This window comes from Sorex araneus, chromosome 1 (assembly GCF_027595985.1).
Source record: "Sorex araneus isolate mSorAra2 chromosome 1, mSorAra2.pri, whole genome shotgun sequence".
NCBI lineage: Eukaryota > Metazoa > Chordata > Mammalia > Eulipotyphla > Soricidae > Sorex > Sorex araneus.
In genome coordinates, this window is record NC_073302.1 from 36925881 (window position 1) to 36950552 (window position 24672).

A 24672-nucleotide genomic window follows, 5' to 3' on the forward strand; every position below is an offset into this window, starting at 1 on the left:
TGCCCTCTCTGAGCAGCAGCCCCTGGCTCCAGCGGGGCAGCTGTGCTCCTGCCACACTGAACTCCCCCCACTGACACCAGATGCAGCCTGCTCCCCTGCACGGCCCCGGCAGGACCAGCCCACCCGTCCCCTGCAGGCCGGGATGGGGTGGGGAGACGGTCCCCTCGCTGGCCTGCCCAGGGGCGCCTCTGTCTCTTGGAGCGGAGCTGGTGAGCTGGGGTCGCAGGGAGACCACTGATGCGCACACAGTGCCTCTCCCCGCGTGACGGGGTGGGCAGGGGACTCTCAGTGTCCACCGAGGTCTTCAGATGTGGCGCCCAAGACGGGACGGGGGCCTGGGAAGCTGCTGTGGCCATTAGCTTGCGTCTCTGTTCTCTGTGCTGTGAAGGCACCAGAGAGGCTCCTGGCCGGAACTAGCCCTGCCAGCACCTGACCTCAGCCCCCTCCGTCCAGCCTCCAAGCGGTGTCCAGATGCTTCGTGGTGCCGTCTCCACTCGGGCACACACCACCGGGTGTCCTCCCTCGCCGGACCGCCGGGAGAGGATGCACACCGCTGCAGGGGCGGAGGGCAGCTGGCCACGAGTGTGGGAGAGAAGCTCAGGGAACCAGCTTCCTCTGCAGCGGGCTCGCGCGTCCCTCCGCCCACCCTGCGGAGACAGCCGCACCCAACCCCCAGCAGGCAACCGGCTGGGGATGCTTTGCTTTCCGCCATCCTGGCTCTGAAAGCCACAGCGACAGAGGGTCGGGGGGAGGTCCCGGAGGCACTAGCACCTCTGGGCCCCGGGCCAGGCAGCAGTGACACCCTGCCAGGGCTGCCTCCCTCCTGCAGACCTCACTGACCGGCCCGGGCTCCCACCTCCACCCTGCCTTGGCTCGGACATCTGTGCTCTAAGGACCGGGAGGAGCCTGCAGCTCCTGAGCCTTGGCCCCGCCCCAGCCCCTGCGCCCCTCTCCCCGAAGCCCTCACCCACCTGAGCAGGTCACCCTGAGCCTCCTTGGGAGCAGAAGAGAAACAGAGAGAGAGAGACAGAGACAGAGAGAGATACAGAGAATCAGAGAGCTAGGCAGAGAGAGTCAGAGAAACCGAGAGAGATACAGAGACAGAAAAAGAGATATGGAGAGCCAGAGAGAGACAGCCACAGAGAAAGAGAGAGAGAAGATATATGTTGCCAGCACCAGAGTGCATGTGTGTGTGTTAGTGTGTGTACATGTGTGTGCACATGAACATAGACCCAGAGCCTTACATGGTGAAGCCTGTGCTTTCCTGCAGACTCAGCCCCGGCCTCTGTGCCCCTCCAGGCCTTTGACGTCCCCCAGAGCTCACAGCCTAGGGTCGTGGCACACGTGCTTCCTTGGCCCCACGACCCCCTGCTCCCCTCTTCCTCCCTGCAGTGCCGACCAGCCCCAGCCTCTGTAGTCCCCGGGGTCCGAACAGCCTCTCCCGTGTGTCTCCTTGCGGGTGGTGAGGAGGCGGGGTGGCAGCATGGTTGAGGCACACACTAAAGGCGCCGATCCCAGCTCTGCCACTGACTGGCTGGGGGATCTCCGGCAAGTTCCTTGACCTCTCTGTGCCTCTGCATCCTCATCTGGAAACGAAGCAAGCTCGGGGCCATGTTTATCAGGATTAACGGAACGACCAGATGACGTGCTCAGGGCTCTGAGCAGAGATCGCCTGGGACTCGGCAGACCCAGGCCGGCTGCTCCCGCGCACATCACAGCTCCAGAGCCGGCAGAGCTCCTGCAGGGCTCCCGAGCATCCCGAGCATCACCCCCGGGGGGTCAGCCCTCCCCAGGGGCCTTGCTGGACCACCGCTCTGAGCCTTGGGCTGGCAGGGTGCGGGAATGGGGGGGCCCACGCGGAGGTGCAGGCCACTCCGAGAGAAGAAGAGAAGAGAGCAAACAGCGAGGACGGGGAGGAAAAGGCTTCGCCGTAGGATTATGCTCAGCAAATTGAGTCAGAAGGAGAAAGACAAACAGTGGGTGATGTCACTCCCCCGAGATGACGAGGACACACAGGCAGAACCAAACCCAGACAGAGCCCTGGGTTTGGAGGCAGAACTGGGGCGGAGGGGTGGGAGGAGGGGTCTGGAGGTGAGCAGGCTGCGTGGGACGAGGGACGACTCTGCCCCCCTAAAACACAGGCAGTGTCGTAAGCCAACATTGTCGCCACCCAAACCACGACATTAGTTGAGCTGAAGCATCTTCCCCTTTAGAACACGCCCGGCCTGGGCTGGGGAGAGAGTACAGGAGTAGGGAGCTGGCCTTGCACGCAGCAGACCCAGCTCGATCCCTTATGGTCCGCTGAACATGGCCAGGAGTAAGTCCTCAGTGCAGAGCCAGGAGTAACCCCTGAGGGTTGCTGGGTGTGACCCAAACACAAATAGAGAGAAAGTGAGAAAGAAAGAAAAAAAGAAGGAAAGAAAGAAAGAGAGAAAGTAAGAGAGAAAGAGAGAAAGAAAGTAAGGAAGAAAGAGAGAGAGAAAGGGAGGGAAAGCGGGAGGGAGGGGGAAGGAAGGAAGGGAGAGAGAGGAAGGAAGGAAGGAAGAGAGAGAAAGAAAGGGAGGGAAAGAGGAAGGGAAGGGGAAGGAAGGAAGGGAGAGAGAGGAAGGAAGGAAGGGAGAGAAAGAAAGAGAGAGAGAAAGAGAGAGAGAAAGAAAGAAAGAAAGAAAGAAAGAAAGAAAGAAAGAAAGAAAGAAAGAAAGAAAGAAAGAAAGAAAGGAAGGAAGGAAGGAAGGAAGGGAGAAAGAAAGGAAGAGAGAGAAAGAAAGGAGAGAAAGAAAGGGAGGGAAAGAGGGAGGGAAGGGGAAGGAAGGAAGGGACAGAGGAAGGAAGGGAGAGAAAGAAAGAAAGAGAGAGAGAAGAAAGAAAGAAAGAAAGAAAGAAAGAAAGAAAGAAAGAAAGAAAGAAAGAAAGAAAGAAAGAAAGAAAGAAAGAGGAAGAAAAGAGAAAGAGGGAAAGAGGGAGGGGGAAGGAAGGAAGGAAGGAAGGAAGGAAGGAAGGAAGGAAGGAAGGAAGGAAGGAAGGAAGGAAGGAAGGAAGGAAGGAAGGAAGGAAGGAGGAAAGGAAGGAGGAAAGGAAGGTGGATGGACGGCTATGTCCTGGGGCTGCCCGTGCCTCCCAGCCCAGCCAGCACCCCAGCCCTGCCGGCAGACAGGACCGCAGGGCTCCGGGGGGTGCTGGAGGGGGGGTTGGAATGCTGCCCCGGGGACGCTGTGCTCCAGCAGGCCGGAGCCCGTCCACAACCTGCGGGCGCCGGCACACGGCTCAGCTGACTGGAAGAAGCGGCCACAGGGGTCGGTGATCTCAAAGGGGTGCTAAGCCGCAGGACTCGGGGACAGAGCAAGCTCACGGACAGTACCTTGCCTGCGTTCAGTTCCGAGATGGCCGCCAAGATCTGCTGCCGGGACCCGTCCGTCTTGATGCCCAGCTCCTTCAGGTCACCGTCGGTGAGGGTGAGGAAGGCCTCCATGTCCACCTGGGAGGGCAGAGGGCGGGGTCGAGTCCAGCTCTCTCCCCCCACCCGGCGGGGCCCACCAGTGGCAAGTGCATTAGGAGGGAACCGCTCCCCACTCCTGACTTCGCAACGGAAGTGTCACTGGGGTCACGGCAAGGATGAGCACTGGCCAGCACCAGCCCCCCGGGGTGCTCGGGACCCCCGGGCTTTGGCAAAGAACAGCCTGGAAATGGGGTAAGAAGAGGCAGCCCCAGCCCTGACTCAGACAGTTGGGGCGGCCGGTGGGGGTGGGGACGGGCAGAGTCCCGAGGTCAGAAGGGGATGCCGGGATGGCAGCCCCTGTAGCACTACGGGGAACAGCGCAGAAAAGGTGGGTCTGGGGAGGTACTCACCACGCTTCCCTCTCCCAGGACAAGAGAGAGGCAGACTGTGGAAAGACAGAGACAGTCAACAAGCAGGGCCCGAGAGAAAGGTCCAGGAGCTACGTGTGCACTGTGCACGCGAAGACGGGGCTCCCATCCCCAGGACTGCGCAGTGAGGGGGAGAGGGAAGAAGGGGAGGCGGGAAGGAGGGGATGGAAGGAAGGAGGGAGGGAGGAAGGGTGGGATGGAGGGAGGGAGGGAGGGAGGGAAGGAAGGAAGGAAGGAAGGAAGGAAGGAAGGAAGGAAGGAAGGAAGGAAGGAAGGAAGGAAGGAAGGAAGGAAGGAAGGAAGGGAGGGAGGGATGGAGGAAGGAAGGAAGAAGGGAAGGAGAGGAGGAGGGAAGGAGGGGGGAGGGAAGGAGGGGAGATGGAAGAAAAGGAAGGAAGCAAGCAAGAAAGGAGAGAGGAAGGAAGAGAGGAAGGGAGGAAGGGAGGGAGGAAAGAAAAGGAAAGGAAATGAGGGGAAGAGAGGAGAGAAGGCAGAAGGGAAGGAAACAGGGAAGGATGGAGAGAAGGGGAGAGGAAAAGAAGGAAGCAGCGAGGCCTCGCTCACCTCACAGCACCCGGGAGGCACCCTCTGGCCAGGGCCTTCAGGCCCTCCCTCCGTGCCCCCTGCTCCCCAGGGCCTGGGGGCGGCTGTGAGTGAACAAAGACTGCAGCAAATCCACAGGGCTCCCTGCCTTCCCCTGGAAACTCTGGGGGAGCTGCCCCGGCTGCTTCTGCCCCTGCCCCAGCTCTGGCCGAGGAAGCCCCCCACGGCCCAGCTGAAGGAAGGGGAAAGAGTGGACGAATCACAGCCCGCGTCGCCGTGAGAAACAGGCACTTCCAGCGCCAGACGTAGGATTTCTCGAGAGGAGGCGGGGGGGCTCTCCGTGTCCTTCTCCGGGCAGAAGAATACACAAGCAGGGAACCACAAGTCCCTCACGCAGGCGCGCGGCTGAGGTCTCGCCCAGCAGCAGGCCAGGCCAGCAGGGGCGCTTGGGGCCAAAGCACCAAACTCCTCAAAAAGCAGCAGCACCAACTCAGGGTCACTCCCGGCTGCAGCTGCGGTCACACCATTGCCACGGCCTGCACTGGACGCCAGAAGGTTCCAAAGCAGCAGAAGGGGGTTATTTGGACAAAAATCGTAAAAAAACAAAAACAAAACACAACAAAAACAAAAAAACCTTAAGAGCTTACTGGGAGACAATGCACGTACAGTCACATACACTTCAAGTATGGGCGAGCCACCGATGCTGGGGACAGCTTCAAGGTCGGTTCCTTCTCATCACCCACAGCCCGGCCCCTCCTTGTCACTGGAACCAGGGCCCAGCCGGCTGGCCTCACAGAGCCCCTGCTCCCGGACGCCACATAACAACAGGGCCGGGGCTCACGCGACGGGGCCGCTGGCTGACCTGCAGCTCGCTGCCCTCTCTGTCTCCCCCAGAACCCGGTGCAGCAGACGCCCCCTGCCAAATCCACCTGCCTACTGAGGGCGTGGCCAGGTGGAGTCCCCCTCGGGCTGTGATGGCCAACCCAGCCCTGACGCTTGCCTGGGAACTTCTGTGCAGACACAGCTGTTGGCTCCCTGGGCCACAGACCCGGGCAAGGGGGACTGGGTGTGTGTGTAGGGGTTGGGGGCACCTGCACGGCTGGCCCATGCAGAACTGCCACCCGGCAGAAGGGAGGCTGGTCTCAGTGCGATGGGGGGTGCCTCCAAGCAGATGGGGGGCTCTGTCGGATGAGTCCAAGGAGATGGTGCGATGCAGAGAGGTGCTGGCCCGTGCTAGTCACCTGCTCTCAACCCACCTGCCCCCGCCGCCCCCTTCCCTGGGGCTGCTTTCAGGGTGGACGCACCCTCTGTGGGAGCCGGAGCTGGGCTCAAGACAAGAAGAGTTCCGTTCTGACAGAACCGGTCGGAAGGTCCCCGGGCCCCGCCGTGACGCACTGAACACGACGGGCTCGGCACCCGCTCCGTCTCCTCGGCTGCCCTCCCGGGACTGGCCCCAGCGCTGGGGCAAGGAACGACAACCTCCATTCCCCACGGCTCCGCCTGTCACACAGCAGGAGCGGCACCAACACGTTCAAGGACGCCCTTACCTCCTGCTCCTCGAAAATGGGCTGGTACTTTTCAAGGGACAACTTCTTCAGGATGCCAGTCAGTTCATCTGCGGCGGGGAAGCAAACAGACAGACCCAATTCAGGACTGGGGAGCTGTCTGAGAACCAGGCGTGCAAACGCCCCTAGATGCGTCATCTGATTCTGGACGGAAGTCTGAGGGCTCAGCCGGGAGCGCGGGCCATGTGCAGGGGCTGGAGGGGAGCTGGAGGCTGGCCCGGGGCCCCCAGCCCCGCACCCCGCTACACCCACCCGCCGAGGGTCCAGGCCCTGGGCCCAGTGGCATTGAGGAGGAGGGTGGGGCCGTTCCTCGAGCCAGCCGGCCTCACTGCCACCACGGCCACCGCCATCGCGCCCGGGAGCCCTGGATGTCTTCCGCCCCAACAGCTCCGAACGCCTTCCTGGCCGCAGAGGATTCGCCTTTGGGAGCTTCCCCCGCTGGCAAGGCCTCTGGCCCTCCAGAGAAAGAGCTTTAGCAGGGCTGGAGACTCAAATGAGGGGTGACCCAGTCTCCCGAGGGAGGGCAGAACAGACAGGACCAGCAGGGAGGGATGTGTGTGCATATGTGTGTGTGTCTGTGTGTGTATGTGTGGTACGTGTGTATGTGTATGTGCATGTGATATGTGTGCATGTGTCTGTGGTATGTGTGTGTACCTGTGTGTACGTGTGGTGTATGTGCATGTGTATGTATGTCTGTGGGGTGTGTATATGTGTGTGGGGTGTGTGTGCATGTGTGAACGTGTGTACATGTGTGTGGTGTGTGTATATGTGTGTGTGTACATGTGTGTATGTACACATGGTGTCCTCTCTTGGGGGTGGGCCCACATTCCAGCGAAGGGAAGGGATTTAGGGGAGGGGGCTGTGCCAGAGGACCCCTGTGCGGGGAGCGGGGTTCGGGGAGCGGGGTGGACAGCGAGACCCCCTACTTGTACCCCACCTGTACAGCCTGGGCCCCATCTCTCACCAAAGCTCCCCCGAGCCACTGGAGGGCAGTTTTAAAGGAGGGGATTCTCCCCTCACTTTATCTGTTTTGATTTTGCATTTGGGGCCACACCCAGCGGTGCTCAGGGGTTCCTCCTGGCTCTGCACTCAAGAATTACACATGTGCTGGGGAACCACATAGGATGCTGGGGATTGAACCCGGGTCATGTAAGGCACGTAGCATGTAAGGCAAGCACCCTGCCAGTGCACTTATGGCCCTGGCCTCACCTTTGTCACTGATGTCTTCTTACCTTTGGGGGGGGGCTGGGGAGGGGCCCTGCAGACCTGTGCTCGTTCCCATCCTGTCCTCCTCAACCCACGGGAGAAGCTTGTAACTCACGCCTGCAGCTTCCAAGGCTCTCCCCAGCACTTCTGTTCCCCCCAGAATCACAGTAGAACGTCAGCTTCCCTTTGAGGTGCTCCTCTCCCTCTCCCAACCCACAGACCTGGCAGGACGGACCCCAGCCCTGACCCTGGCCACCAGCCTGGGGCCCCAGGAAGGCCCTGTGGGAGAGCATTTGCCCTGTAATCCCGAGGCCCCTGAGCACTGTCCCTCTGCGCTATGCTGAGTTTTGGGCTGGCTGACAGATCACCTTTCGAGATTCCCGCTATCACCACCAAAAAAAAAAAAAAGTGTGTGATCTTTAATGAGCTGGATCGATAGCACAGCAGGTAGGGCGTTTGCCTTGCACGTGGCTGACCTGGGTTCGATTCCTCTGCCCTTCTCAGAGAGCCCGGCAAGCTACTGAGAGTATCTTGCCAGCACGGCAGAGTCTGGCAAGCTCCCCGTGGTGTATTCGATATGCCATAAACAGTAACAAGTCTCACAATGGAGACATTACTGGTGCCCGCTCGAGCAAATCGATGAGCAACGGGATGACACTGACAGTGACAGTGATCTCTAATGCACTGGAAGCAAGTGCATACTCCCGCCCACCCACCGCCCTGCCAAGTCATCGTGGCAACAGCCAAGGGAAAGGAGGGGAGACACACCGGGTCCACCCTCCCAGGACACACATTGCTACAGTGGCCACACACCCCAGTCATAGGGCCAAGGCAGACCAACAACCCCAAGATTTTGCCCCATGAGCTAAGGACGGGCACCCTCTCTGCGGGAGCTCTAGTGACAGGAAGGAATCAGCATGCAGAGGCTGGGGAGAACCTTACAGTCCTGGAGAGAGCACCTCCCTGTCAGAGGGAGAGGAGGACCCCCCAGAGCAGTTGACAAGGACCCCCCACCCCCACCCCACGGCAGGATACCACACCAAACCCACTTCCTGCTTTCACTCTGGCTGAGCCCAGTGTGAAAGTCCTTTACCCAGAGCCAAGACCATGGGGATTTGCACAGATTCAGGGGGATGCACACACCCACACACCTGGGGTCTGGGAAGCAATTCTCCGTGTGTGTGTGTGTGTGTGTGTGTGTGTGTGTATGTGTGTGTGTACGTGCAAACACAACTCCTCTGCATTTGCAGGAGACTGTAACAGCTTTAGCTCAATAAGCCCCAACGCAGGCTCGGGGACAGGAGCGGGGGGGTGGCCGCGCTGTCAGCCTGAAGCTTTCAAAGCCGGCCCGGAGCCGTGAGGGTGACCAAGGAGGTCACAGCGGGGTGCGGGAGGGGACTCACCCTCGTCAGTGATGGTGCCGCTGCTGGAGCCCCCGCTGCTCCTGGACTGCCGGTGGGACGAGGAGGACGACACGGAGGACTCGGCCGCGTGGCCCTTGGGGGACGGTGAGGGGGTGAGGGTGGGGGAGGTGCTCTTGGAGGCGCTGGAGGCCCCTGACGGAGGCCGCTTGTTCATCTCCAGCTTCTGCAGGCGGGACCAGACAGACATCCGCGCCGTCAGCCTCGGGGCCGAGACAGCACCGATCCCCCCCCCCCACCGTGGCCCCTCGGACACTTCACTCACATCGAGGAGGGCCAGACCCGCCTCAGGAAACAGGCCAAGCAGCAAGCACCTTCTGAGTGCAGCCCCAGGGAAGCAGGGCTGGGTGGGGAAGAGGGGCACCCACCTGCAGCGGCCAGCACCCTGTCCTCTCAGCTGCCCTGGATGACCCCATAGGAACAGGCCACACCCCGTCTTTGGACCAACGAACACACTCCTACCTGCGGGTCATTTAGCTTTCTTGATTTTTTGTTTTTACTTACCGTCAGCCACACACACTTGTGGTTAGTTCCAATCATTGACCAGTTCTACCAACCCGTTTTCTCTGGCCATGGATATTATTTTGGCTGGAGAGATAGCATAACGGGTAGGGCATTTGCCTTGCACGCGGCTGACCCAGGTTCGATTCCTCTATCCCTCTCGGAGAGTCCAGGAAGCTACTGAGAGTATCCAGCCCGCACGGCAGAGCCTGGCAAGCTACCCCGTAGTATATGCAATATGCCCCGAACAGTAACAATTAAGTCTCACAATGGAGACGTTGCTGGTGCTCACTCGAGCAAACTGATGAGCAATGGGACGACAGTGCTGCTACAGTGCTACACTTATTGACCACAAATGTCTTTAAGTCTTTATTCTGAAATGATTTTTTTTTTGGCTTTTTAGGTCATATCCGACAATGCTCAGGGGCTACTCCTGGCTCTATACTCAGGAATTACTCCTGGCATTGCTCGGGGCACCATATGGCATGCTGGGGATTGAACCCAGGATGGCCGCGTGCAAGGCAAATGCCTTCCCTGCTGTACTATCGCTCAGGCCCCCCTGAAATGATCTTAGACTGACACGAGAGTGGCACCGACAAGACAGGGCTCCCGTGAGCCCCTCCTCTGGTCCTACCATTGTACCCAGCCCGGGAACGACTCTCCAAAGGAAGAAGGTGACCTGAGACCCCAGGGCTCGCCGTGCTACAGACAGCTGACATGCTGTTCTCAGGGCATCACACCGGTGGGCAGCCGGGAGCCCTGGGCTCACTGTCAAATCTGCCCCTTTCATGCTATGGTTGGGGGTGGGATGGGCGCTCACCTGCCCACCCCTCCCCCCTGCCTGTGAAATCCCAACTCTTCCCTTAAGGCAGGAGCACTGGAGGACGATGGTGCTGGGAGTGAAGCGCCTCGCTTCTCCTAAAACTTTCCCCCAGTGTCCTGTGCTCTCGGCTGGGTTCTGTCTGGACACCGAGGCCACCGTAAGGGCTGGGGAGCATGTGGCTTCCCAGTCCTGCCGCATTTACTGCCTGCAGTGCTCCTGGAGGGAAGGATTGCTCCTTCTTCCTCACGATCTTATTAGGTCACCATAGTAAGGAGGGCTTGTGGGTACTGAATTTGGTCTTTGCACAACGACCCAACACTTGAGAGCATTTTTGTCTTATAGCTGCTCAATGGCAGTACTGCAAAAAATAAAGTATACATGTATATACGCGTAACTAAATATATTAGCCTGCGATCTGTATTAAAGAGTGCACTGTATTCCATATTAGCATGTAGGCACATAAGTTTATCTATAAAGTTGCTTAAATTGCTGCAACATGGCCATTAGGCCCCTTCAGATAGGCTCCTGTGTCCCTTTTCACAAGTTCTTACTTTTATTGGGGGGCCCTTCCCTGCAGTGCACAGGGGAATACCAAGCCTGTACCTGGAAGTTTCTGGGGCAGGGGGTTGCTGAGACTCAACTCCAGCCCCTGGGCATTCCCCAGGTGCTCTCCTTCGAAAAGCACCTCCTTACTCTCCGATGCTGTGGCACACTTCAGGCTCAGCCCGTATCATCACTGGCCTAGAACCGGCACAAACCACTTCTCCAAGCGCTTGCTCCTTTCTACTGGAAAATGGTGCTTCAAAACCCAAACCTGGGTGTGGGGTTACTCGCTGCTGCTGGGGTGTCCCATCCAGGTTCTCTTGGAGCACAGAACAAGGTCATAGGTGAAGATGTGCCCCCCAGAACCCCAATTAGCTCTCTGAGCAAATCATAAGTGTCCATATGTCTGTACATAAAAACAGACACCATTTAAGCCCAGCTTGACTTCAATTCAATAGCCACGGGGTTCATTTTTTGGGGGGGCTGTTTTTTGGGTACCACTCAGCGATGCTCAGAGGTTATTCCTTGCTCTGTGCTCAGATCTTACTCCTAGAGGTGCTCAGGGGGACCATATGAGATGCCAGGGGCTAAAACCCAGCTTGGCTGCGTGCAAGGCAAGCACCCTACCTGCGGACTATCTCTCCAGCCCCGCAGGGTTCATTCTAGCACCTCCCCTTCAGTCCCTAAAAGTTAAAACGTGGGCTCACCCCATGAAACATATTCACAGTCTAGTTCACCCTTGCAAACCTATGAACTATGCAGGTATGCAAAGAAGCATCCACACGTGACACAGTTTCAGAACTGCTCGTTCCTATGGGGGGGGGGAAGTAGCTATGAGATGTATATGTGCAGATTCACTCTCTCACACAGGGGCAATCAATTATTTCAGTGTTTTTGGCTGAAACAACTACCCTTTCTTTGCGGAACTGTCTTTGCACCATTTGTTTAAAAAATGGCAGCTGACCACTGCTGTGTGGTTTTATATTGGCCAGTCTAGTCTATCCCACTGATCTATGTGTGTTCTTTCACCGAAACCTGACGGCAGCTTGACCGTAAATCCTGAAGCGAGAGAGTCTGAATTCTTCCAATTTCATTCTTTTTCATCATTCTTTTGGGTCTTGTTTCTTCACATCTGACTGAAAATTCAAGAGTCAGCTTCTTAAGTTCTGCTAGGGTTCTGACTGGGACTGCGCCAAATTTGTAGATCATATTGCAGGAAACTGGTATCTTCATATGAGACTTCCTACCTTTGATTTTATTCCTTTTGTTGCTTTCAGTTTACACAATTCTATTTTTATCCTATTCTATTTCTATACCTAAGCACCTTGTTTTAATAGTATATTTTTTACATAACACACTTCCAATGTGTTATTATAAGTCCTTTTTAATTTTAAATTTTAAAAAGGCAACTGTCATTTTACATTGGCATTTGCATACTGACACATTCCTGTAGGAACTAACTCATGAGTGGTGCATGGAGTTTTTTGTGTAGATTTTCTGGTGCTTTGCAAGCAGACAGGGATGCCACTTAAGGCGGAGAGTTTCATATTGTCCTTTCCTGTCTGTGTACCTCTTATTTCTGTTTCTTTTTTTAGGGGGGGGGACTTGGGTCACACCTGGCGATGCACAGGGGTTACTCCTGGCTCATGCACTCAGGAATTACTCCTGGTAACCATACGGGATGCTGGGAATCGAACCCGGGTTGGTCGAGTGCAAGGCAAACGCCCTACCCACTGTGCTATTGCTCCAGCCCCTTATTTCTGTTTCTTAATTTACACAGCTATGGGGTCTGTGCAAAGCTGAGAGGCTCAGATGTGACAGAAACATCCTTGTTCCGGACCTCCAGGCCACTCTCCCTCGGGCAGGGGCCTGGCCTGTTTTCCCTTCATTTCGGGAAGTTCTCTTCAGTTCCCCATGAGCTGAGGGATGATGATGAACTGAGTTTGCACCTTTCCCCCCCCCTGCATTTCATTCTTTAATCCATTAATATGATGGATTACGTTGGCTTTTCTACTGCTGGATTAGATCTGCATTGCTGGGATGAACCCACTTGGTCAGAATGTATTACCCTTTAAAGTATCACTGAGTAATATTTTGTGGAGGGTTTTCATATTTATGTTTACAAGAGCTAATGGTTTGCCATTTTATTTTCCTGCAATGCCATGAGGATGCATCCTTATTTCCTGTTACAGAGGGAAAGGAATAGTTCATAATGACAGAGAGATCTATTCTCCTCTGTGACTGTGTTTTTTTTTCCCCTAGCACTTCTATTGTTTCTTACCTTTGTCTCTCTCCTGAAAAAGTCACTCACAGAATCTTTGTAGGTTCAAATCTTCCACTAGAGCCTTTAATGCTGATTTATTTTACTAGAGTAACTAAAGTTCTTTTAAGTATTCTGTCACGTCATCCAAGTACCTATGTGAACTGTAACTTGGAACCAGATTTTGTTTTGTTCCTTGCCTCTCTGGACCTAATTTTGGTTATGAAATGAACACCTTGTGTAAGATAGGAAAAACAAAGATAAACAGCTTGTAGGCCTATATACACACACTCCATGCCTTCTACTAAGATGTGCTCCTTTGAGCTAACTACAGCCTAGAGTTTAAAAAAAAAAAGCCCTCTTGTTTTTTGAAGGACTTTGTCAACAAGCTGTCTACACTATCGGATTCTTCCCCCGGCTTTTCCTAGAAAGATATTCCATAGGAAAGTTTCTGATTAAGCTAGAGATCATCACTTGAAGATGCCTGTAAAACAGATTTAGCTGGGCAAGTAAAAAAAGTCCCCTGGACTCCCGTGGGTAGCATAACTGGGGGAAGGGCAGGGAAATGCAATGGCTTGGTCTGCTCCCAAGTATCAGAACCATCCCCAGTGCCCAGTGAGGCAGCCCGGCTGCAGGGGTGACGTCACTCCTGACCGTGCCCTGGATCCACACACTGGCGGGGGGTGGGGGGGTGCTGTGGGGCTGGAGGAGGTTCCACAGTGGATGCACAGACTTGCCTCAACAGCTTGGGCGGTTTTCACCTTCTGCCTTCTGCGGCTGACATGAGAACGTGCCTGAGCTTGCTGTGGACACGCATGACCCAGTTATGCCGGCCACTCTGGCCAGCAGCCTGGTCCCCCCAGGCCCAGAGAACTGCCTCCATCCAGGCCCCAAACTGCCAGCCTGCAAGTCGCTGGCCAAACATGCGCTTTCGGCTTCGAACTGCTGCATTTTTGTGGGTGGGGAAGAGGACGGTGATCTGGCCGTGGGCCTGTGGGCAGCCAGAGAGCTGGGAAGTTTTGGCCCCTGCCCTGGCCCCCTACATCCTGTGCCTCCTGGACAGACTCCTGCAGATTTGCAAACACAGACACCTGCCTCTGTCCCTGCCTATGCTCCCCTGTAACTATGGCTAACTGTGGCCCCCTGCAGCTGTGGCCCCTGCTCCCAGTTGTGACCCCCTGCAGCTAGCTGTATTGCCTGGCTGAGGCACCTGCCCTTAGCAAAGCACCGCATTCAGGGCTGCAGGCGCAGACTAAACCTTCTTGCATTCTTCCCCAGGGCCTCTGAGAACTCTCTGGGAGACCCAAGCTTGCTGCTGGAGCTTCTGACAGGGAAGCTTGGTTCCTGGCGCTTTCTCCGACCTGGGAGCTGGCGGGCACGGGAGAACAGGCCTCCCAGGCTTTCCCCTGAGAATCTCCCCCGGGACGCCACTCGGAGCCCAGAACCCTCACTTTTCAAACAGCTCCTCAGGGTCCCAGCACGCCACTCTGCCGAGAAACCAAAAGTCGGGGGGTGGGTCAAGGGCCAGTCGCCTGGCTCCCGGATTCCTTCAGTCCCGCTCTCGGAACACACTGGTGCAGAGGCGTCAGAGACCCAAGGGTGACCCAGCTCCCACCCAAGGCGAGCACTCGTAGCCAGCACGTCCCAGAGCCTCACCCAAACCCAATCAAAATTTCAGACAACAGAGGAAACTATCAAAGGCCTGACTAGAGACTAACGGGAAGGAGTAGCCCTGAGCACCCTACAGCCGGGGCAAAACAATAATAATACATAATCAAGTACAGTAATTATCTAAATCTGCTGAAAGAAAACGTATCAAAGAATCAGGGGAGACTTTTTTTCTAGAGCTGAATTCAAAGAGGAACTTAATTGCACGGTTCCTATTACACCTGTGATTTGAGCCCGGTGGCACAAAAAATGTGCTAATGTATAGGAGGGAGAAACTTTTTCTGGAGCTGTGGCCTAGAAGGAACCTGGTTATGTAGGTCCGAGGGCTTGAGGGAGTTTGAGTCACAGTTGTGTGACCCAGGTGCTGGACCAGAAACACTGCTCACAGCCCTTCAGCATCCTCCTCAGTGCACCCCCTGCGCGGAGGCCAGCAGGATGCTCTCGGGGACCTGACTTTTCCAGACGTCTTAAGCTTTCTCTCTGAGGGAGGCTGTGCCTGAGTTTGGGGGTTCAGAGAGGAGTGGGGGGGGGTCTCCCTCAGAAGAGGCAATGGACTCTGATGAGCCAAGGGGAGCACCTGGAGGGCTACCTGGGGGAGGAGCCGGTTCTCACTCACACCCTCCACCAGCTGCAACAGCATGCTCGCATGCTCGGAAGGAGGGGTGGGGTCAACCCAGAGTCCCCCGCATCCAGCACCCAGCCCGCAGGTGCTGCAGGGTGCAGCAGGATTGTTCAAGGACCAGTGCCCTGCCGGGGGGTGGAGGGTGGGGGCTGGGTGAGGCTCAGGCTGGGTCCTGCCCCCCAACCTTCCTCCAGCTCCGCCGGCTACTGCACGTGCGTCCCCTCCTCCACCGTTCACCTGTCCTCAGGAAGGTCCCTCTCGAAGCTCACGGCCCAGGTGAGACCACAAGTCCATCGCGACCCCCAGGGAGCAGCCACTGAATCCCGCTTCACAGCTGGGGACCTGGCACTGGCAGTGGAGGGGCACAGAGTGGGCAGTGCGGGGCAGGTGGGCAGAGAGGGCCGAAGCTGCCCGAGCCATCATGGGGCCCGCTGTGGACGGCCCCCGGCCCCCTGTGAAGACAGACGGTTGGCTCCTGCTCTCCCTTCTCCCCCTTTCTGCCCTTGCGTTGGGGGAGGGGATCAAGCGGAGCAAGCACAGGGATGCACTGCACGGCCCAGGGCACCGGGCTGCCCACCCCACTCCCCAGGCCTCCCGGGAGGGCCCCGGGCGGGGGGCAGCTTCGGGGACCGCAGGTGAAGGTGTGTGCAGAGGGAGCGGGGGACCCAGCACGCACCTTGCCTCCGGGGCCGCCCCCTGCTGCAGGCGAGCTGGGGAGCTCGGTCGGGCCCGGGGCTGGGCCCACGGGGCTGGACCGGTGGCCGGGCTTCTGCTCCGAGAGCCCCGCGGCCTTCTTCCTCTGGGCTGCGATCTGGGACAGGACACTGTCGATGCTGCCACCTGGGGGACGAGGACGAGGAAGGACAGTGAGGGGGGCTCCCCGTGTGCCTCGAGGGCAGGGCCCACCGCTGGCGGGCGGCGTGGCCACTGGCAGAGGACAGGATTTGAGTGGGGAAGGTGCAGCCTGGGGCAACCTGTCCCCAGAGCCACGGAAGGTCAAGTGGCCTCTGCAGCCGCCACCCCCAGTACCTCCTGCTGGCAGTTCGCACCCAGGGGAGCGGGACAGAGCTGCCCAGCAGTTGGTCAGCCACGTCCCCATTCCTCGCAAACGCCCCTGGGAGTGCCTCGTTCCCTTGTGCCTACGCTGCTTTTCCCCATCTACCCGAAACGTGCAGTGCGCGTTTGTCTGCAGGGAGAGGCGAACCAGGACTGCCAGGGTACGAGGGTGGGCATGGGGGGCCGGGGGAGAGGCGGAGGACTGACGCAGAGCACTGGGAGTCGACACTACGCCACCTCCTGCAAAGCCCTGTGTGCAGCCGAGAGGAAGCTGCTGACGTAAAACCCGCCGACGCCTCGCGTGGACAGAGCACCGCCGTGTTATTCTACGCCGAGATCTCAGATGCGCTCTCACACCGCTGCCACGAGAGGGCACTCCCGCCTCTGGCCCACCACAGCGCGGAGACCCCAGCTCTGTTCCCTCATGCCCACGAGGCCCTGTTCAGTGAACAGCCCGAGCGCCTGCTCCCTCAGCCACAAAGTGGGGTGAGCTCCCCCCCCCCGGGGCTGTTGGGAGACAGAGAGGAGTGGGCCATGGAAAGGGGTCCAGCATCGTGTCTGACGCAGAGCTCGGGGCTCTGTAAGCTGTGCTCCAGCTTCCGAGAGTGTAAGAGACACAAAAGCATATTGCAAAGATAAATCCCGAGTGTAAGGGAGGACCCCTTTGGGGGAAGATTCCCCCGTGTTTTTCTTCACGTCGAGGTTCCTCGGGGAATCTGGAAGTCTGAGAGCTTCCAGGGGAAGCAGGCAGCCCTCATCCCTCAGAGCCCGGGGATCCTGCCCTGGGGTCGTCAGTCGGGCCAGACTGGCTGGGCTGAACCCTGGGGAGACGGGAGATCAGCTGCCCGGGGTTCTCTGCTTCCCGGGGCTCTCTGACTGCCCCTCTACCCTGCCCGCCCCAGCTGGTTGATTTGTTTTGGGTAACACCAGGCAAAGCTCAGGGCTTCCTCCTGGCTCTGCACTCAGGGATCACTCCTGGCGGTGCTCAGAGGCCCAAGGAGGTGCTGGGGATTGAACCCAGGTCAGCTGTGTGCAAAGTAGACCCCCTACCCACTGTACTATCTCTCCAGCCTCAAGTAATTTCTGCACTTTTCTTTCCACATTTTTGTTTGGTTTGTTTGGTGGGGGGGGGGGGGAACCAGAGGGGCACACCTCTGTTGGTGCTCTGGGATTGCTCTTGGCAGGGCTGAGGGGCACTGGGAATCCAACCCAGACTGGCTGCATGCTATCATCACTCCAGTCCTTTTTTTTTTTTTTTTTTTTTTTTTTTTTGCTTTTTGGGTCACACCTGGAGATGCACAGGGTTACTCCTGGCTCTGCACTCAGGGATTACTCCTGGTGGTGCTCAGGGGACCATATGGGATGCTGGGAATCGAACCTGGGTCGGCCGCGTGCAAGGCAAACGCCCTACCCGCTGTGCTATCGCTCCAGCCCCACTCCAGTCCCTCTTGGGGTGACGGATCGTCCATCTATTTCGAGTGCCACCTGCTCCTCTGTTGAAGGGGTGTGGTGAGAAGCTGGCTGAGGTCGACACTCACGGGCCTTAAACTCCCCACACTTCTCATTAAAACGCTCCACCCCTCTCTACTCCCCCGGGGGGCCCCAAGAAAGCACGGCACCATGGAGTTAGGGGCACACGAAAGACTCCAGAGCCACAGGGAGAACAGCAGCGGGGTGGGGGTGGCAGCGGGGTGCAGGGGCCCGGCTCCCGTGCCCAGGTCCCCACCTGAGCGGTTATGCAGCTCCCCGCCGTGTCTGCCGACGCCCCCCACTCCACTGGAGCCGCTGGAGGAGTGAGGCGAGGGGTTGAAGTTTCCCGAGTTGGCGGGAGAGGCGGGGCTTCTGGAGAGAGACGGAAATTTAACCGGCCTGACGGGAGTCTGCAAGAGGAAGGGGAATATCAGGGTGAGGGCTCCTCGTTCCCTCCTCAGCTCAGAGTCACAGCGTGTGTGTGTGTGTGTGTGTGTGTGTGTGTGTGTGTGTGTGTGTGTCTGTATCTGTGTGTGTCTGTGTGTCTGTGTGTTGAGTGTGTGTGTAGCAGTGCAGGGAGCACAGCCAGCCCACCCCAGCTGCTGCGACAGGGGTGCGCCAGCTCAGCTTGTGAGGAGCCCCTAAGAGGCCTGAGTCCCCAGGAGGCACTTGGGCTGTTTCTGTCGAGGACAGTCTGCACCCGTTTGGAGCCCGGTCATTCCGGGCCTTGGTGTTCTACTAATGATTGGCTGGACAGATTCTCTAGTCACGATGATCTGTCACAAGTACCCCGCCCTCCCTTAAACACACACACTCACATTCACACACACACACACACACACACACACACACGCACGCACACACACACTCATACTCACGCACACTCACACATGCATACTCCCATGCACACACATGTACACATTCACATACATGTGCATACACACACTCACTCACACTCTCACACATGCACATACACGTGTGCACACACACACACTCACTGCAGGCGCGGAAAGATGTCAGCAGCACCTGACATTTGTCGAATGTCTATTGCTGGCATGCACCTGAGCCACCCTAGTGTGGACCACCAGGAAGGGGGCTGAGCACCTGCTTTCTGGTCCCAGCCACACCCCTCCCCTGCCCCCGCCCCTGCCCAAAACCAAAACTGGATATTTGGGGCTGGAGCCATAGTACAGTGGATAAAGCGTTTGCCTTGCTTTCAGCTGACCTCGGTTTGGATCCCTGGCACCCCATAGGGTCCCCCGAGCCCCACCAGGAGTGATCCCTGGACACAGAGCCTTGAGGAAGTCCTGAGCACCAGCAGGTGTGGCACCCAAACCGGAATCAAACCCAAACCCAAGGCAATGTTCTGCCAGGTGAAGAACAGGAGGAGGAAAGGAATTCCAGCTGTCTTCCAGCTGCTCCTAGAAAAACGGGTTCCAGAGGATGGAGAAAAGGGGCCCTAGCCTTCATTCCCTGAACTCCACCAGATTATTTGATGGGGTGGGGGTGCCTCCTGGGGGACCCTTCCCGAGACTCTGAGCCAACTATGCTTGAGGCTCAGTGCAGAGGCCGGAGAATATGGTAGGCCACCCCAGGGGGCTCCCAGGGCTACACCCTACGGTGCTTGTGGAACCATGTGGTGCTCCAGAATCAGTCATATGCAAGACATGCACCCTAACCCCTGCACCACGTCTCTGGCCCCCGCCCACCTCAATAACAGAACTTGTCCCCCAAGCGTGCTGCTTTCCTTAGCTGAGGTCTCCTCAGCCCAAACGATGCTGCTCGTTGAGAGAAAGGGGAAACGGCCAGGCCCGAGGTCACCGCCACCTGCGCCCCACCTGCTGCGGGGCTGACTTACGGTGTCCGTGCCCCGCCCCCCCACGGGGTGGCCCCTGCTGGCTCTCTGTGGCGGCACCGTCTTTGTGGGGTCCGCCTTCCTGCTGTGGCCGGTCCGGGACCCATCGGAGCTCCACAGCTCGAAGCTGGAGGGGGGCAAGAAAGGGGGGATGACGGCCTTCAGCTTGTCACTCGGGAGTCGGGTGAAGGGGGCTCCGTTCCGAAGCTGAAAAACACAGGGCCGGGGGTGAGAGCTGCCGGGAGGGAGGGAGAGAGGGAGGGAGGGAGGGAGGGAGGGAGGGAGGGACACTGGGGGTGGTCGCAGCCTCCACCCACGCCCAAGCCAGACACACGTGTGTTGTTCCTGCCTCTCCTCTTGGCAATGCAGCCGCAGCAGCGAGATCAGAGTGCACTGGGGAGGGGGCGGGGGGCTGAGAGATCGCACAGGGGTGGAGGGGCTTACTTGCAGGCCCGGGTTCAATCCCCCGTACCACATGGCCCCCAAGCCCCACCAGGAGTGCTCTCTGAGCATTGCTGGGCTGGCCCCAAAACTTAAAAAATGAATAAATAAATAGCACTGTAGCACTGTAGCACTGTTGTCCTGATTTGCTCGATTTGCTGGAGCGGGCACCCGTAACGTCTCCACTGTGAGACTTGTTGTTACTGTTTTTGGCATATCAAATACGCCACGGGGAGCTTGCCAGGCTCTGCCATGCGGGTGGGATACTCTCAGTAGCTTGCCGGGCTCTCTGCGAGGGATGGAGGAATCGAACCCAGGTCGGCCACGTGCAAGGCAAACGCCCTACTCGCTGTGCTATCACTCCAGTCAGCAAATGAATAAATAAATAAATAAAGTTAATTAAAAAAGATAAAAGCAGGAACCAGAGAGATGTTACAGCAGGTAGGGCCCTTCGCCTTGCACACAGCCCACCTGGGTTTGATCCCCGGCATCCCATATGGTCCCGATTCCTGAGTGCAGACCCAGGAGTAATCCCTGTGCATCACCAGGAGTGATTCCTGAGTGCACAGCCAGGAATGACCCCTGAGCATCGCCAGGAGTTGTTCCTGGGTGCAGAGCCAGGAGTAGCCCCTGAGCATCGCCAGGAGTGGTTGCTGGGTGCAGAACCAGGAGTAGCCCCTGAGCATCGCCAGGAGTGGTTGCTGGGTGCAGAGCCAGGAGTAATCCCTGTACATCACCAGGAGTGATTCCTGAGTGCAGAGCCAGGAACGAGCCCCCCCAAAACACAGAGACAAAAAGATGAAAGCAGGTCTGGGTGAGTGGAGAGCCGAGGCAAAGGGGATGCAGGGTGAGCACAGACATTGGGGAGGGTCCGACTCGGCCAAGAAAGAGGCCGCTGCAGGCGGGCAGGGCGCAGACAGGGAACAAGGCCGCGCTGACCCTGGCCAGAGAATGGGACAGGGCTGCAGGGGGCAGAGATGGGAGCCGGGAGAGGAGAGGCAGCTCTGTGGGAGACACCACCCAGCACGGGGGTGGTGGGAGGGGAAATTGGGAGGGGTTGGGGGGGAGGCTACCCATCCCCCACGCCTCCTGCCGATGCCGTCCACTGCCCTTTAGTTCTGAAAGTGGGGTTTGAGGTGCGCCTGCCTCACCCCCACAGTGAAGCCCGGGGACTGGCGAGCAGCAGCCTCCCCAGCAGCTGACTTTAATTAAGGCCAGCCCGTGAAGCGGGCAGCAGATGGTGCTGGGCAGGGAAGGGCACCCCACAGCTAGACCTGCCCCGGGAGCTGGGCGGGCGCTGCTCGGCGGGGAGGGCTGAGGGGCCCTCGGGGCAGGATGCCGGCCAGCCTCCATCTGCGCAGGGCGGGCAGGCGGGTGCCCCACCTCTACGGGGCCTGAGGCGGTGGCACAGAAGCAGGCGGGGGGGGGGGGGTTGGGTGAGGGAGGACGTAGAGGGGGAGGGTCCCGGAGTCCCACTCGAGCTCTCAGGAACTGTGCTGAAGGTCTGCAAGTAAGTGCAGTCCCCTGAAGACCATTTTGTGTGTGTGTGTGTGTGTGTGTGTGTGTGCGTGTGTGCGTGCGCACACACAGGAGGATGCCCTGGACAGAGAGAACTGACCATCCTGGAAGGGCATTTCCCCTCCGTGTGGAGGTGGGGAAACTAAGCCTGCCCACACCTCTCCATGGGCCGGCGGGTGTAGACACACACGGGTCTGGACTTCCTGGATATCCGTGACACTTTGGACCCAGGTTTTTTTGCGGGGGTGGGAGGGTTACACCCAGCAGTGCTCAGGGCTTACTCCTAGCTCTGCTCTGGATCATTCCTGCAGGGGCTCGGGAGGCCATCTGGGGTGCTGGGGAACCCAGGGTGGGCGAGTGCCTGATCCGCTGCACTATCACTCTAGCCCCAACCCAGGCATCTCCGGATATTTATCTTGAGGAAATCAGACAAGAGAGGGGAAACTGAGGCATGAGAGAGTTTTCTTTTTTTCTCCCTCAGCTGTTCACACGGCGGAAAGCACAGCAGGTCAGATGTGGACGAGGACCCAAGGGGACAGGTTCCCGTGGGCCTGTGAGCCGCTGGCCAAGGATGGAGAGAAGTGGGCTCGCTGGCGGGCAGTGGGCACGCCACAGGGGCTGACTCAAGTGGTCGTATCTAAGCTCCGACAGTGACGACCATGACCACTGGTGCTAAAAGACGGAGAAAAAAAATACGCTCAGGAAGTACGTGGCCCCATTCTTCAGCCACGGCCACCCCTGGGTGGGTGATCCCGAGCGACCCCGCCTTCCTTCCCACAGTCACGGCCTCACGCAACATCTAGGAGCGAGCCGGGAGAGCGGCCACAGCTACCGAATGAGGCTGTCGGACGCCGGGCAGTAAGAGCTCCCCGGGCCGGTGTGCGAAGAGCCCGAGCGACACCTCTGGCGTGGCTGCCTCGGGAATAGGGAGGATCCGGGCCAGGAGTCTCTGCTGGGCGGGTAGTGAGGCTGCGGGTGCCTGCGCCAGCCCCGGCTCACTGTGCCTGTGCAATGCCGCCCTCTCCTGGCCAGCCCGAGGTGTAGCGCTCAGCCCGGGGACCAGAGGTGGATGCCAACCTGGAAGTCACTTTTTTGGGGTGGAGGGACAGGAGGGGCGGGGGGCGGAGGGGGAAACATCCTGCAATGCTCAGGGATTCTGAGCATTACTCCTGACTCTGCACTCAGGAATCACTCCTGGCAGTGCTTGGGGAACCAAGTGGGATGCTGGGGATCGAACTCGGTTGGCAGAGTGCAAAGCAAGTTCCCTTCCTGCTGTCCTATGGCTCCGACCTGTGGAGGCACCTGATGGGCAGAGAGGGGAGGTGGCCGGCCCACGGCCACAGGGCAGGTCAGCAAGCGCTCCTGTGGGCTGGGCTCTTGGCTCAGCACATCCCCGGGGACTACGTCACTTAAGCCGAAGGCTGCTTGGCTGTGAGGGAATGTAAAAGCCCGCCCCATTCGAGGCTGGGTGGGTGGCTGCGGAGAACCATGCCGTGCACGGCCAGGAGAGGGACAGACAGACATAGGCAGGACAGACATCCCTCCCAGGCAGGGCGTCGGGAACCACTGCAGGGCAGTAACAAACACAGGGCAACAGAAACTGAGCTGGTCTTCAGCAGGACCCGTTCCACGGGGGGGGGGGGGGGGGGGGGGGGGGGAGGGGGAGGAACAGGATGTGGAGGGGAGACTTCAGCGATGGCAGAGAGATGATAGGGCCGCCCTGGGGGTGGGGGTGGTGCTGGACTGTGCCACATATGAAACCCTGTCTCTGACCATATTGTACTATAACCTTTACACATAAAACAAAACATATTTTAGATATTAAAAACATTTTTTAAAAATTTAAAAATAAAAACATTTAAAATAAATATGTGTTTGTTTTTAAAGCAGGACTGGAGCAATAGCACAGAGGGTAGGGCGTTTGCCTTGCACGCAGCCAACCCGGGTTCGATTCCTCCATCCCTCTCAGAGAGCCCGGCAAGTTACCAAGAGTATCCCGCCCGTATGGCAGAGCCTGGCAAGCTACCCGTGGCATATTCAATATGCCAAAAACAGTGACAACAAGTCTCACAATGGAGATGTGCCCGCTCGAGCAAATCAATGAACAACCGGATGACAGTACTACAGTGCTACAGTGTTTTGTTTGTTTGTTGCTTTTTGGGTCACACTTGACGATGCACAGGGGTTAGTCCTGGCTCTGCACTTAGGAATTACTCCTAGCTCTGCACTCAGGAATTACTCCTGGCGGTGCTCAGGGGACCATATGGGATGCTGGGAATTGAAGCTGGGTTGGCCGTGTGCAAGGCAAACGTCCTACCCACTGTGCTATCACTCCAGCCCGCCAGTGTTTTTAAAGCAGATGTGAACCTAAACAAAACAAAAACCAAAACCAACCTGCAGCATGAGGATTAGCCTGCAGTCAGAGCCTGCTAACTGGCCCCCAGCCCATCCCCCACACACCAACATCCCTTATTACTGAGGACGCCCTACTTAACTGGGACAGACTCTGCATTCTCCGGCCCCCTGGGCTGTGGGGTGTGGCCACAGGCCTGAACTCTAACAGATATAATGAGAGCAGAAGCAACTCTGGGGCACCGAGTGATGATTACATCGGGTAGGGTGCTTGCCTGGCACGCAGCTGGTCCGGATTTGACCCCACATATGGTCTCCCAAGCGCTGCCAGGAGTGATCCCTGAGCACAGAGCCAGGAGTAGGCCCTGAGCACCACTGGATGCAATCCAAAATTTAAAAAAAATCAATATGCAACAGTTTCCAGCAAAATGTCTTAAGGACATAGGGCATATGCCCAAGCTATTTCCGTGCCCCTCACTTTTCTGGCGGGCTGAAATGAGGGCAGGCAGGGGCAGGCTGCGGCAACCGTCTTGGCCCGGGCAGCCCCCGAGAGAGGGAAGCTGGCTTCCTGGGGCCATGCAACCAAGCGCCCGTCCTCAACGGCATGGATCTGAGGCAGAGACGCGTGCATTTGCACGCTCAGGCCCTGGCGACCGGGGGTTCCTGTCACTCAGAGCTGGGCAGATTCTGATGCATGGGGAGGCTGTAGAGGAGAAAGCCTGGGGACGGCCTTCTTGGTGAGTCCTGTCCCTCGGGGTCCCCGGAGCCCAATCAGATGCTTCTCCATCCTGCCTGGTGCCTGGCACCCACCGCAAACATATGGCCCAGGCTCAACGTCTGCTGACCCCGGCCCCTCCCCACCCCTTGAGGCCAGTGCTGGTCCTTGATCACACGGTGTGGGCTCAGCCCCCATCTGAGACCCCCTCCCAGGTGAAAGGCCCACCCCACCATCAGTCAGGATCTG

At 58.0% G+C, this 24672-nt stretch overlaps 1 protein-coding gene across 1 annotated transcript in view; it reads right to left on the reverse strand.

Annotated features, from left to right (window-relative positions):
* Positions 1-24672, reverse strand: part of ANKS6 (ankyrin repeat and sterile alpha motif domain containing 6) — a 66145-nt gene that overhangs the window by 24898 nt on the left and 16575 nt on the right. The window contains exons 9-14 of the mRNA XM_055125203.1: positions 19401-19604; positions 17799-17952; positions 15693-15856; positions 8582-8765; positions 5955-6022; positions 3244-3475 (exon numbers count right to left, since the gene is read on the reverse strand). Of these exons, the coding sequence (XP_054981178.1) occupies positions 3244-3475; positions 5955-6022; positions 8582-8765; positions 15693-15856; positions 17799-17952; positions 19401-19604 (1006 nt within the window). The remainder of the gene's footprint in view (positions 1-3243; positions 3476-5954; positions 6023-8581; positions 8766-15692; positions 15857-17798; positions 17953-19400; positions 19605-24672) is intronic.